Raw genomic sequence first — 12,960 nt, forward strand, 5'->3', positions numbered from 1 at the left:
ATACAAAACGCAAAGGGGTGATGGGGAGAGTGATCCTGATTGTGTATTGTTTAAAATGTATTATATGATCTCTTTTAAACCTCAGGTCAGCTTTTTGAGATTAGGATGGCTATTTTTACAGAAGAGTAGCAGGCTCAGGGGAGGTTAAGTAAAACTTGCTCAGGTTCCAGAAACGGCAAACTATTGGGCATTGTTAGAGAGGTAAGCCAAGATGAGATCCTGGAGGGAGTTATGTGCCATGTGAGAAGAACTTGGCCTTCATTATATGTAGGGGATGGAGAGCCCTGTAGGGCCTTATGAAGTAGTAACTCCTGTTGAAGCTGGGTGTGGGGAGAGACTGAGTAAGGGAACTAATTAGAAAGTTCTTGGTGCTGGCTTTGGCTGCACATATACTAAAATTGGAATAATACATAAGCGTGGCTCCTGTCCAAGGATGACAAGCAAATTCATGAAGCAGTCCATAATTTTAAGGAAAAATAATGTTTGTTCCTTTTTATTGTATCTATATGAGATGATGAATGCTAACTAAACCTATTGCCATAATCATTTCACAATAATGTAAGTCAAGCCATTATGCTGAAACTTTAAACTTAGGTGTGTCAATTATATCTCAATAGAACTGGGGGGAAGGGGAGGTTCTTGTGACAGATGAAGGTGGCCTGAACAAGCTCAGTTGGGGTGGAGAGAAAGGAGCATTTTTTTTTTAAATAAACATTTAGATTTTAAATTACCTTCTAGACAAAGTGCTCATTAACCTAAAGATGAAAGAGGATGACTTGAGTGAGCAGGTAGATAATGGTGCCATCAACTGAAATGAGATGAGAAGGGAGGAGGAGGCATTCAAGGTGAGAGGATGAGTTTTGTTTTGGAGATATTAAGTTTGGTTGGTTGAGGCCAACCACGATCCCATTGTTTGAAGTGAGGTAGTCTCTATTGTGTCCCAGAATGAACAAGGGATTAGAAGGTCGCTGGAGGTTTAAGTCCTAATTCTGGCAGTTGAGTGATCCTGTTCATACTCTTATTACTGTATTTAAGTGTTGTTTTGAAGATCCCCATAACTATCTTTTTCCCTAGCTCTGTGCTGTCAAATGCTGTCATCACTAGCACATGTGGCTCTGGAGCTCCTGAAATGTGGCGTCTGCATTGAGATGTGCTGTAAGTGTCAAGTACACACCGATTTCAAAGATGTGTTACCAAACAAAAAAAGACGGCAGAATATCTAATAACATATTTATGTTGACTATATGTTGAAGTGATTATTTCGGATATATTGGGTTAAATAAAAATCTGTTATTAGAATTAATTTCAATTTTATTTTTACCTTTTTTCCCCAATGCAGTGACAATTGAGTAAAAACTGGAAAGAATGAAGGAGCGAGCCACGTGGAGCTCTAGGGTAGAGGGGGCAGCAAGTAGAGGCCAGGATGTGTCTCCTGTTGGGAGCTAGCAAGGAGGTGGGTGTGGCTGGAGCAGCTGGAGTCAAGGTTGAGAAGAGTTGGAGAGCAGGTCAGCAGGGTATCCCAAGATACCTGTAGGGTCTTATAAACTACTGTAAAGATGTTGGCTTTTATCGAAGGTGAAATAGGAAGCTAGTGGATTTTACTGAAGAGAGAAGTAGCATGATATGTCTTAGATATATTAAAAAAATGTTTTTATTGATTTTAGAGAGGGAGAAATATCAATGTGAGACAGAAACATCGATCAGCCGCCTCCTGCACTCACCCCGACTGGGGACGAACCCGAAACCTGGGCATGTGCCCCGACTGGGAATCTAACAGTAACCCTTTGGTGCACAGGATGATGCTCAACCCACTGAGCCACACTGTCCAGGACTGACTTAGATTTTAACAGAATCGCTATCACTCTGGCTGCTGTGTAGAGAAATGGGGCATGAGTTAAGTTGGCTACTGTAGGGGAGAAATAAGGGACATTTGGGTGCTAACAAAGTAAGAAACGTGAGGCTCCTGGACCCCTAGGGGATCTGTGGATAGGCGTTGGGGTGTCCTTGAACCTCTTGAAAGTTTATCTATATATCTGTGTGTGAGTGCATTTTTTTTTTTTTTTAATTTATTTTTTTTATTTCTTTATTGATTAAGGTGTCACATATTTGTCCTCATCCCCCCATTCCCATCCCACCCCTCTTGAGTGCATTTTTGAAGGGAGAGATTTATTAGATGAAGACTCATGATCCAAATCAAGAACAACCTTGATGGCAAATAAGCAGGATGCCGCCTGTCAATTCCTACTCAAAATCCCAAGGTGGTTAAGTCCTTCCCTCAGACCTAGATCCCAAATCCTCCAGGGCACTGATCCTGTTTGTGAGCCGCTCAGAGCTTCGGCCACCCCTTTTAGGAATGTAGCATGACATGACTGCCAGTTTAGATTCATCAGAATTGTTAAGAAAAAAAAAAAAATCACTGGAAAATGGGTAGATTCTGTTCATTTTTTATGCTATTCTGGAAGCTCGGCAGCCATAGGCAGGAATAGGGAAAAGGCTTCAGACCTTTGGAGAGACGATGCGGGACACTCGTGAGGGTAGTTTGCTCTCAGTGAATCCCCTTTTTAATAAGCTCTGGCCTATGAATCATGTAAATCTCAACACCGAGAACTGATTTTATGGTTTGGTTTGCTTAATAGACACACAATTAAAATACATTGTAAAAAATGGTGGTGGTGTTTGCCAGGATAAATATTTAAAAGGGAACAGCTGTAGAAAGATGTATGATTCAAATCAGCCCATGGCTTTTTAAAAAAAATATGTTTTTATTAATTTTTAGAGAGAGAGGAAGGGAGAGGAGAGATAGAAACATCAACGATGAGAGAGAATCATTGATCGGCTGCCTCCTGCATGCCCCCTCCTGGGGATCGAGCCCACAACCCAGGCACATGCCCCAACCAGGTATCAAACCAATGACCTACCGGTGCATAGTTCGACACTCAACCACTGAACCACACTGGCCGGGCAGCCCATAGCTTTTTAAATAAAGGCTAGCAAGGCTGGTTCTTAACCAGAGCGGTTTCTTGGTCTCTCCTGTGACTATCTTTGTGCCGCAGCTGCCAGTGGAGGTAGGACAGAGCAAAGAGGAGTCAAGTCCAGCATGCCTGTGGGAATAGCTGCTATGTCACAGGGACAGGGGCTTCCAGAGCAGGGTTGAGGTCACAGAAATGGAGTGAGAGAGGCAAAGTTGCTACCATCTCCCCTGAATTTCTAGGTTGGGTTTTCTGGTGCGAAGTCCTGATGGTTACATTTTTTAGGAAGCAGGTTAATAACTTTCAAAGGGCAGATGTATTTTACACATCATTTCCCTATTTGGAAGCAAACTTCAGTTCTGCCTCTTCCACTGGACTCTGGGCTGGTTGCTAGGTATCACTGGTGACAGTTGGTTTTCTAGCTCTGATGTGGTGGCAGAGGTTGGAGATCAGGTTGCACACTCCTTCCTCTCGTTTCCTCACACCATTTCCTTTATACCAGGAGAGCCCCTACCCTTTTGCTCTCCTACTCGGGGAGCTTCCACCCAAGCCCTCCTACTGAGGCCTTCCAGCTGTGCAGCCCAATGTGCCCTCCCTCTCCTGCCTCCTGTTCCAGTCTTGGTCTTGGTGATTGTAAAGGAAGAAACTCATTTCCATTTCCATTACATACAACACTCTCTGAATACTCCTTAACTTCTGACACCAGACATGGGTTTCCTACACCAGGCAATTCTGTGACACAAGCTGAGTGTCCTGCTGTTTAATTCAATTCTGACACTATCTGCCTGGAGTTAGTGTCAGACTCCACAGGTTAAGGGCTCAGTTACACAAGAGTACCCATTCCCACCACTTCAGATGATCACCAAGTCCAGGATGTTGCTTGTGCTCCTGACGGACCAGCTATAGGCCAGAGCTTCCCCCAACCCCCTTCATGGGTTTGATTCATTTGCTAGAGAAGCTCACAGAACTCAGGAAAACAGTTTACTTACTAGATTACTGGTTTGTTTAAAAAAAGCTATAATGCCTGGTGGGTGTGGCTCAGTGGTTGAGCGTTGACCTATGAACCAGGAGGTCAAGGTTTGATTCCAAGTCAGGGCCCATGCCAGAGGTTGTGGGCTCCATCCCCAGTAGGGGGCGAGCAGGAGGCAGTCGATCAATGATTCTCTCTCATCATTGATGTTTCTATCTCTCTCCCTCTCCCTTCCTCTCTGAAATCAATAAAAATATATTTAAAAAAATAAAAGCACTTACATGCATTTAACTTATTTAATCCTCTCAGTAGTCCCAGAAGGTAGAAACTATTCCTCTCCCTGTTTTGTACTTGAGGAAATGAAGGGTGAAGTAACCTACCCAAAGGCATGTAGTTAAAAAGTGGTGGAGCACAGGGCACGGTGTAACTGTTGTTTCCCAGTTGGAATGTCTGGGAAATGAAGTCATTATTCTTGCTCCCATCGGAGACTACTGGGAGTAAAATTTATTGCTAGTGAAACAGGGGAAGGCAGGGCAGAGAGTTCCAACTCAGCTAAAGTCTCTGAACAGCACCCTTAAACTTGGCATCAACTTAATTAAAAAAAAAATATATTTTATTGATTTTTTTACAGAGAGGAAGGGAGAGGGATAAAGAGCCAGAAACATCGATGAGAGAGAAACATCGATCAGCTGCCTCCTGCACACTCCCCACTGGGTATGTGGCCACAACCAAGGTACATGCCCTTGACCGGAATCGAACCTGGGACCCTTGAGTCCGAAGGCTGACGCTCTATCCACTGAGCCAAACTGGTTAGGGCTTAATTTTAATTCTTGCTATTTGGAGGGATCTGCTCTCATTTTCCACATTTTATTATTAAATAGTAGAGAGACTATTGGACTGGGAATCAAGTTACATCTTTGTCCTACTTTGGCAATGAATTTGCTGAGTGACCTTCGAAAAGATGTCTAAAATGGAGGCTGTTAGCTCTGATCAAGTAATTGGATCGATACCCCCTTCCCCTGGGAACTGACCTTTTGACTACATCACAACCAGCATTCCCTTTCACTTACCATAGACCACATTCCACTTGACCTAAGACCATTATCCCCTCCTGCACCCCCTCCCCTGGATCTGGACCAGCCCAGAGAATTCTCTGCCCAGAAAAAGCCCACCCAGAGTCCTTTAAAATCTCTGACTTGCCCTAGCTTGTTTGGCTCAGTGGATAGAGCGTCGGCCTGCGGACTGAAAGGTCCCAGGTTCGATTCTGGTCAAGGGCATGTACCTTGGTTGTGGGCACGTCCCCAGTAGGAGGTAGCTGATCGATGTTTCTCTCATTGATGTTTCTAGCTCTCTATCCCTCTCCCTTCCTCTCTGTAAAAAAGTCAATAAAATATATTTTAAAAAATAAATAAATAAAATAAAGTCCCCGGGTGCTGGCACCATTTTGGGGCTCAGCCCATCTGGTCTCCAGACGACCTAATAAATTTATAATTCTTTACCACTTTTGGCCTTATGTGTTCCTCCTCCTGCAATGTCAGAGGTGATGATTATTTTACTTACTCTGGAGGTGTTGAGATTTGAAAATAAAAGTCATGTTAAATAATGATGAGGGTAGTAGTAGGGACTTTGGAATTGTGGCTTTGAGCAAGTTCCTTCACTTCTGAGCATGTTTCCTCATCTGTAAAATGAAGATATTATATATAAGTTGGTTGTGAGGAACAGAGAGAGTGTATGGCAAGCCCTAGCATACTGCCAGACACATGTAGGAATCCAGTAAGTGGTAACTATTATTAATAATCTGACAACCTTGGTTGATATTCTCTTATAATCACTCTTGGCAGAGTTAACAAAACATGCGTGCGCGCGCACACACACACACACACACACACACAAAGAAAACAATAGCCACTATCATCAACTACCCAATCAGCGTGGTCCTCTGAACTCCCCTAAAGGTGACCGCTGGCTCCCCAGTGCGCTTGTAGCCTGCCAAATGCTGTTAGTAAAGTGGACGTGCAGCCAGATGGAACCCCTTTCCTCCTACAGACTGGCAGTGCTTTCATTGAAGGATGGCTGAGTGCAGCGACTGGCTCTGAAGTAGCTTTGACTGCCAAGTGACAGGCAAAATGAGCCAAACAAAATGGTGATGGCAGAGAAGGGGACTGAGGACTGAGAGCAGCTGGGAGGCAATGTGTACTTGCTGACTCTGATCTCACTCTGCCACTGATTCTCTTTATTCCTCCTCTTCTCCACTTAAGAGGCCTCTAGGCAATCAGAACTGCCCACTAGCTCCCGCTGACATATGGACATCCCTCTTTGCTTGTTTGGTGCCATGAGGAATTCTTATTAGCTGCTAGATGCAGAGGTGGCCCATGACACCCCAGGGCCTGCTGTGTATGCTCTCTGCTGCTTTCCTCAGAATAGGTCAGGGCTTCCTGTGCCAGGAAAAGCTTTCTAAGTCCTTCAGGCTGTTCAATGGACTTTTATTCTGGTTCCGACTTCCAAGAGTCAGGTTGGTCTTTTTACCACTTTTCCAAGCAACTTTCAGCTCTGTGGGTATTATTCATTCCACAGATATTTATTGAGTCCTATTTTTTTATGTGCCTGGCATTATTTTAAGTTGTGAACAAGACATGTGAGCTACCTGCCCTGTGGAGTTTACATTCTGGTGGGGGAGGAACGTAATTTATGTACAGATGAATAAGCTAATTTAAGATAGTGTTAAGTTAATGAATTCATAGGATAATGTGAGTGATGGGAGGTCGGAAGATGGTGTTTATGTCATGTGAGAAAGGGCCGTTAGGGCTGAGGAGTGAACGTTGAGAAGACTGCCATGCTATTTGAAATCAGGTTCCAAGCAGAGGGAGCCACAGGCCCAGGTCCTGAAATGGCATGTCTGAGGAGAAGAAAGTTAGCTAGTGAGAATCAAGGGGAAGAGTGTAGCAGATGAAGTTAGAAGACAGGTACAAAGTGGGGACCCATGGACCACACTCAGCCCACCTCGTGTTTGAGATTTCACTAAAAACAAAAACAATCTTGACTTGCAATTGTTCTTGAAAAATAAGAAAACAAACACAGAACACACCAAAAAACCAACTTGATCATCCAGGCCACTATTCCTGAATGATAATTAGTTTCAACATAGATCAGTTATGCTCGCCTTTCCCCTCCTACCCTCCTTTAATGGGAGTGTGGTCATTAGTTCATAAGTAGTAGACATTTGAATTAGTGATTGCTGAGCACCAAGTAGGCTTAAGGACCAGGATTCCCGCCCCCTAAGTGTGATGGAAGAATATAATGGTTTGACAGACTGACTTACCTCAATTTTAAAAAGATCACTCTACTTTGTTGGTAACAGACTGTGGCTAGAGAGGGGGAAATGGACAACAATTGATGCAACAGATGTTGGTGGGATGGCTAGGACCAGTGGAGACAGAAAGGAGTGGACAGGTTCCGGACATATTTAGAGGCAGAGCAGCCAGGACTTAACTAATGCAGTAGATTTGGGGACTAAGAAAAGGGAATGAAGGATGACGCCCAGGAATAAGGTCAAGGCTTGGGCTATAAATTGTGAGTCGTCAATATATAGGTGATATTTAAACCCATGAGTATGGATGGAGATCATTGAGGGAGGAAAGGTAGATCGAAAATAGGATGTAGTTCGGGATTTTTCTTTCTCCCTATTCAAATGTAAAGTTTCTAAATTCCTGGTATAATACAGGCTACTAGATCTTAGTATTAAAAAGAAATCTAAAGTCATCTTTCCAGCCATCACTCCTACACATATATTTACTCAAATCCCCCCATACAACATCCAGCCAAGTATCTAGCCCATTGGTGCATCATAAACAGGAAATATACTGCATCCATTAAGGCTTTCCAGTGTTGTTTTTTTCTGATATCTAACTTTTAGGTGAGTCTGTCTCTGGCCTTCTCCTCTCTAAATAGGAATACTATTGAGAGTGAAAGGTGACACTATTCATAATTACACTAAGAAAGCTGTCACTTTCCTGGGCAAACCTTGCAAACAAAAGTAACAGCACTTAGGCCAACTCTGTCTTTAGACAGGCAACTTTAAAAATTTTTAAAAGGTGAGATGCCACTTGACTCATGGCAAGATTAAGGATTTAAGAGTTAAATATCAACAAAACCATCTGCTCTAATTCCTGGCCAGCATGGCTTAGTGGTTGGGTCTTGACCTATGAACCAGGAGGTAGCGCTTCCATTCTGGGTTGGGGGGCATGCAGGAGGCAGCTAATCACTGATTCTCTCATCATTGAAGTTTCTCTCTATATATCCCCCTCTCTTCCTTCCCTTCCTCTCTGAAAGCAATAAAAATATATTAAATTTTTAAACCTCTTTCTGGTTCTGACTTTCAAGTCAGGTTGGTCTTTACTTTTTTTTTTTTTTTTTTACCATTCTTTCACATGTCATTTGATTCTCACCACACCCTGTGAGGTATCATCATTTTACAGTGTAGCAAACTAAGATTCAGAGAGGTGACTTTATCAAGATCACTAGCCATTAAAAGCTAGAATGGGAAACTGAACTTGTATCTTATTTTCTCTTGCCAATTTTCTTGTTCTTCCTGTTACTCCATACTAATCTAGGAATTGCTACTATTAAAGGTTTTAGGTCTAAATTATATTCTTTTTCATGCAATTTTAATTCCACAGCCTCTTATTTTGTTCCCTGGCATGTAAAAAGTAATCATTACTTCCATCATTAAATGAAAGCATTTTGTAGATTGTAAGGCACTGGGCAAATGTACATTTGAAGGCTAGTTAGGAAATTAGCATTTTTCTTCTCCAAGTAGGGAATTATATTAAACGGGTAAGTGGGTGAGAGGATTACCTTTGTAGCATTTATAATAATTCTAATGTATTGTTGGCTAAATTATGGGGTTCTCTAAAAAGAGAACAAGGAACTGGAAGAAATCTTGGGACTAATTCTCACAATTTGGGAACATTGGTGGTATTCAGTCTAATGCCAAAACCTATTTGACACAGTTCTAAGAGGTATAAAGGAGCTCTCCAATGTGTGTAGCTGTTTATATGGCTCTCAGATCTAACAATGATTCACTTGATTTTGGTCAGGGCCCCATCACTCATGCACTGGGAGCAGATTTTGAGAGCTTTTTTGGACTTCCTAAAAACTCAATGGGGTTTATGTGTGTGGTAACATACCTGGCAGTGCTTAAGCTCTTCTTTAACTGTGTTATAATTGAGAACTCAACAACCTCAAGAATACTCAATTGTTGCCCTAGCTGATTTGGCTCAGTGGATAGAACGTCAGCTTGCAGACTGAAGGGTCCTGGGTTCGATTCCAGTCAAGGGCACATGCCTGTAATTGTGAACTCGATCCCTAGGAGGGGGCGTGCAGGAGGCAGCCGATCAATGATTCTTATCATTGATGTTTCTCTCCCTCTCTGGGGGGGAAAAAAATCTATATGTATGTATGTGTGTGTATATATATATATATATATATATATATATATATATAAAGCGATTGTTTAAAAAAAAGAATACTCAATTGTTAACTTAGAGAAAGTTCTAACTTTTTACAGCATGGCAGTTGAGGGCCTCCACAATGGTTCATAATCTACCTTTTCAATAACTCCCATTGTCAGGAATGAACACTACTGTAAATTGTTCTGCCCACTATCTCTGAGCATATTTAATTTTCCCACCTATATACCTGTTTTTGTTTTTTTTTGTTAACCCTCACCCGAGGATATCTTTCTATTGATTTTCAGAGTGGGAGGGGGAAGAGAAAGAGAAACATTGATGTGAGAGACACACATTGATTGGTTGCCTCCTGCATGTTCTCCGACTGGGGCCAGGGATCAAACCTGCAACCCAGGCACATGCCCTTGACTGGGAATTGAACTGAAACCCTTCTGTGCATGGGCCAATGCTCTAACCACTAAGCCACTAGCCAGTGCTCCACCTGTATACCTTTCTCTTTAAATCTCCACTGTCCTTTATGGTAGCCATTAGTTACATAGGGTTAGTGGGTACTTGAAATGTGGCCAGTCTAAACTGAGATGTGTTAGACACATCTAAATTTCATAAATGTAGAACCCCCAAACTGTAAAATATTTCACTAGCATTGAAATATTGATTACATGTTGAAACATTAGTATTTTGGATATACTTGGATTAAATTTATTAAAAATAATTTTGCATTTCTTTTTTTTCATGCAATTACTAGAAAAGTTAAAAAAAATATGTGGCTTGCATTATATTTTTAAATGGACAGTGCTCTAGATCATTAGCCTCGCCGCTTAAGCCAACATAGAACTGGACCAACCATTCAAGCCCATCTTTGTACCTTCTCCTCTTTTGATATAATAAACAATGAATGATAGAAAACTGAGTAAGTGGTTTCTTTCATACAGTTGAGGCAGGCATGCCCATTCTATGTTATCAAACTGAAGTTGCTATCACCAATCAGCTGACAGCTCAAGAAAGCAGACTTTCTACCAAAAGCAATAAGATAATGAATATTCTCAGTAAGTGTTAGATAACTTCTTTTAGGCATATACACTAAAAAACTCCCCAAACCTTTCAATTCTATCTTTATCTCTCATTTTTCCCATTTCTAGTAACTGAAATGTTAGCTCTTCCTGTGAAATTCTTTCAAATCTATTCCTTTTCTCTCAATCCATACTTAATCAAAGTCTACTATACTTTAAAAATCTAGTTTCGAAGTAGTTTACCAGCTTCCTTTCCCCCTGTTTATGTTCATTCCATTCTACACAGAATATATATTCCCTATTATATACGACATTATAGTGTATATACTGCAACTAGAGTCATCTTCCGTAAGTTTTTAGCAGATATAATTTTTTGCTCAAAAACTTCCACTTTTCCCACATTGCCTACAGGAAGAATTCTTTCATCTAGCATTCAAAGCTTTTTCAAACCTTATCTCTGTTCCTCTCCTCCATAAGGGAAAGGAAACTAGACTGAGTTCATGTAAAGCACTTAGAATCCTGCCTCATCTATATTGTTAGAACTATATGAACCTTGGTTATTATTATTACTACTCATTTTTGACGGGGTTCAATTCCAGTCAAGGGCACATGCCTGGGTTGCAGGCTCAATCATCAGTGGGGGGGCGTGCAGGAGTCAATCAATGATTTTCATCATTGATGTTTCTCTCTCTCCCTTCCTCTCTGAAATAATAATAAAAAAAAAAAAACATTAAAGAAAAAAGCTTCTTAGGTGATCTTCATGTGCACCTACATCCAAGAATCATTGGTTTACTTGAGACAAACTTTGCGTTAAGGAAGCTGGTCATGTTTGGCATATATTTTTCACTATGTTCTACAGCATGTGTTTGAAACAGAAACAATACAGAGAATCGATTAGCTGTGAATGACTTAGGAATCTATGTGTAGTGTTCTTAAAAACAACGCAAAGCTCTCCCACCCTCTTGAGTTTGAACTGGGGGGGGGGGGTTCCCAATACACTTGGTATTCATCTAAACGCTTGTCTGTTGGTCCTACTTCTATTAATTTGTAAATTTCAAAACAGAATTAAGTAAATATATATTTAACTATGTACAATATTTACAGCTTACAGATTTTCCAACCCCAAATTATACATTTAAATCCGTAAACATGTGAAAAAGTTAGCATTTTAACATGTAACACTGAAAAACTTTCAAAACTTTACCTCAAAAATATTTTACACCAATTTTCCAAAGTGCTATTTTCACAGGCTCATATTGTACTGCAACAACCTCGTAAGGTTATCAAACCTCCAAGATGGAGTAACCGGTATATGGAGAGACAGCACTTTTTATAGGTATTAGAAATAATGGGTCCTTGAAATCCTATAGCAAAGCCCCTTTCACCCTCCAATCCTGAGACAACAAATCCTGCAGTTCTCCCTCATCGTCGCTGTCAACATTCTCCTCTTCCTTTTTCTGCAGTTCTTTTATGGTCAGGACCTCTTTAAGCTTATGTTTTATTTCATCCTGGCGATTCCGCAGTTTTTCCACCCGACGGTAACACTCTATCTGCTCATCGATCTCCCCAATCTGCCGGTCCAACCGTCCCTCCTCATCCTCTTCAGCAACGATGGCTTCGGAAATGGTGTTGACCTGTCTCATGGCTTTTTGAAATTCGTCCCACTCTTTGTCCATCTGATCCTTTGGGGCATCCACCTTTCGCACCCTCGCATCTATCTCAGGGTCGTCAAAAAAACCTTCCGGTAATGCTTCCGCAGTGTTCTCTCTCCTTTCCACTATTTTCTCGTGTATTTCTGCTTTCTCAATGGACCCTGAATGAGGAATTAAAGGGGCCTTGGGAGGATTTGTAGTCGCGAAGTCTCTTGGCAGCCCACTACCTGTTGCCTCCAGCGAGGAGGAAAGCGAGTGTTCCTTGGCCTGTGTGTCGGGCGGCTGCGTGCTGGCGTCCCCCTCTGGTCTTTCTCCTCCCTTCTCCTCCTCCTCTTCCTCCTCATCTTCATAATCAGGGAGTAAACCGAGTGCCGAAGCCTTACCGGGGGTCGCTCTAGTGGACTCCTTTCCCGCTTTGTCAACGTTGGTGCGCAAAGCGGACGTGGAGGGCTGTACCTGAGGCACCTGGGAGGCCTTCGGCCTTTTGGCATCGTGGCTGTCTGAGTCCGGCGCCTTCCTCTTGGCAGACGGAGGCACTGCGCTGGCGGACGGCCCCGGGGTGGCCTCCTTGGCGCCTTTCAGCTCGGCCACTCTCTCCCGGTGCTGCTTTCCCAGGACGTGAGTCTGCCACAGGAGCTCGCTCTTCACCGGGGTGTTACACAGGACACAGCTCAGCTGCCCCAGACGGTTGTACTTCGCAAAGGGAGACTCTATGCGTTTCCTGTTGCTGCTCAGACGCTGTTTCTCCTTCATCAACCGCCGCAGTTCATCCTGACTCACCACTCGCTTTCCGGCCGAAGGCCGAGCCGAAGCGGAGGACGCCATCTTTGCGACCTGACCCAAGGCGAGTCTGGCTTCCGCCTCGGCGACGCGCGATGACGTCACTTCCGC

The 12,960-nt window shown here is 42.6% G+C and overlaps 1 protein-coding gene and 1 pseudogene across 1 annotated transcript; one reads left to right on the plus strand and one right to left on the minus strand.

Annotated features, from left to right (window-relative positions):
* Positions 1–368: 368 nt before the first annotated feature.
* Positions 369–468, plus strand: LOC114227160 (U6 spliceosomal RNA; annotated as a pseudogene).
* A 10,976-nt stretch (positions 469–11,444) lies between these two features.
* ZNF830 (zinc finger protein 830) lies at positions 11,445–12,902 on the minus strand. Its single transcript, XM_008153669.3, has one exon. It carries the CDS (start codon positions 12,892–12,894, stop codon positions 11,782–11,784), a length of 1,113 nt encoding a protein of 370 aa, XP_008151891.2. The 5' UTR covers positions 12,895–12,902; the 3' UTR covers positions 11,445–11,781.
* Positions 12,903–12,960: the final 58 nt, after the last annotated feature.

Source organism: Eptesicus fuscus, chromosome 20 (genome assembly GCF_027574615.1).
Source record: "Eptesicus fuscus isolate TK198812 chromosome 20, DD_ASM_mEF_20220401, whole genome shotgun sequence".
NCBI classification, from domain to species: domain Eukaryota; kingdom Metazoa; phylum Chordata; class Mammalia; order Chiroptera; family Vespertilionidae; genus Eptesicus; species Eptesicus fuscus.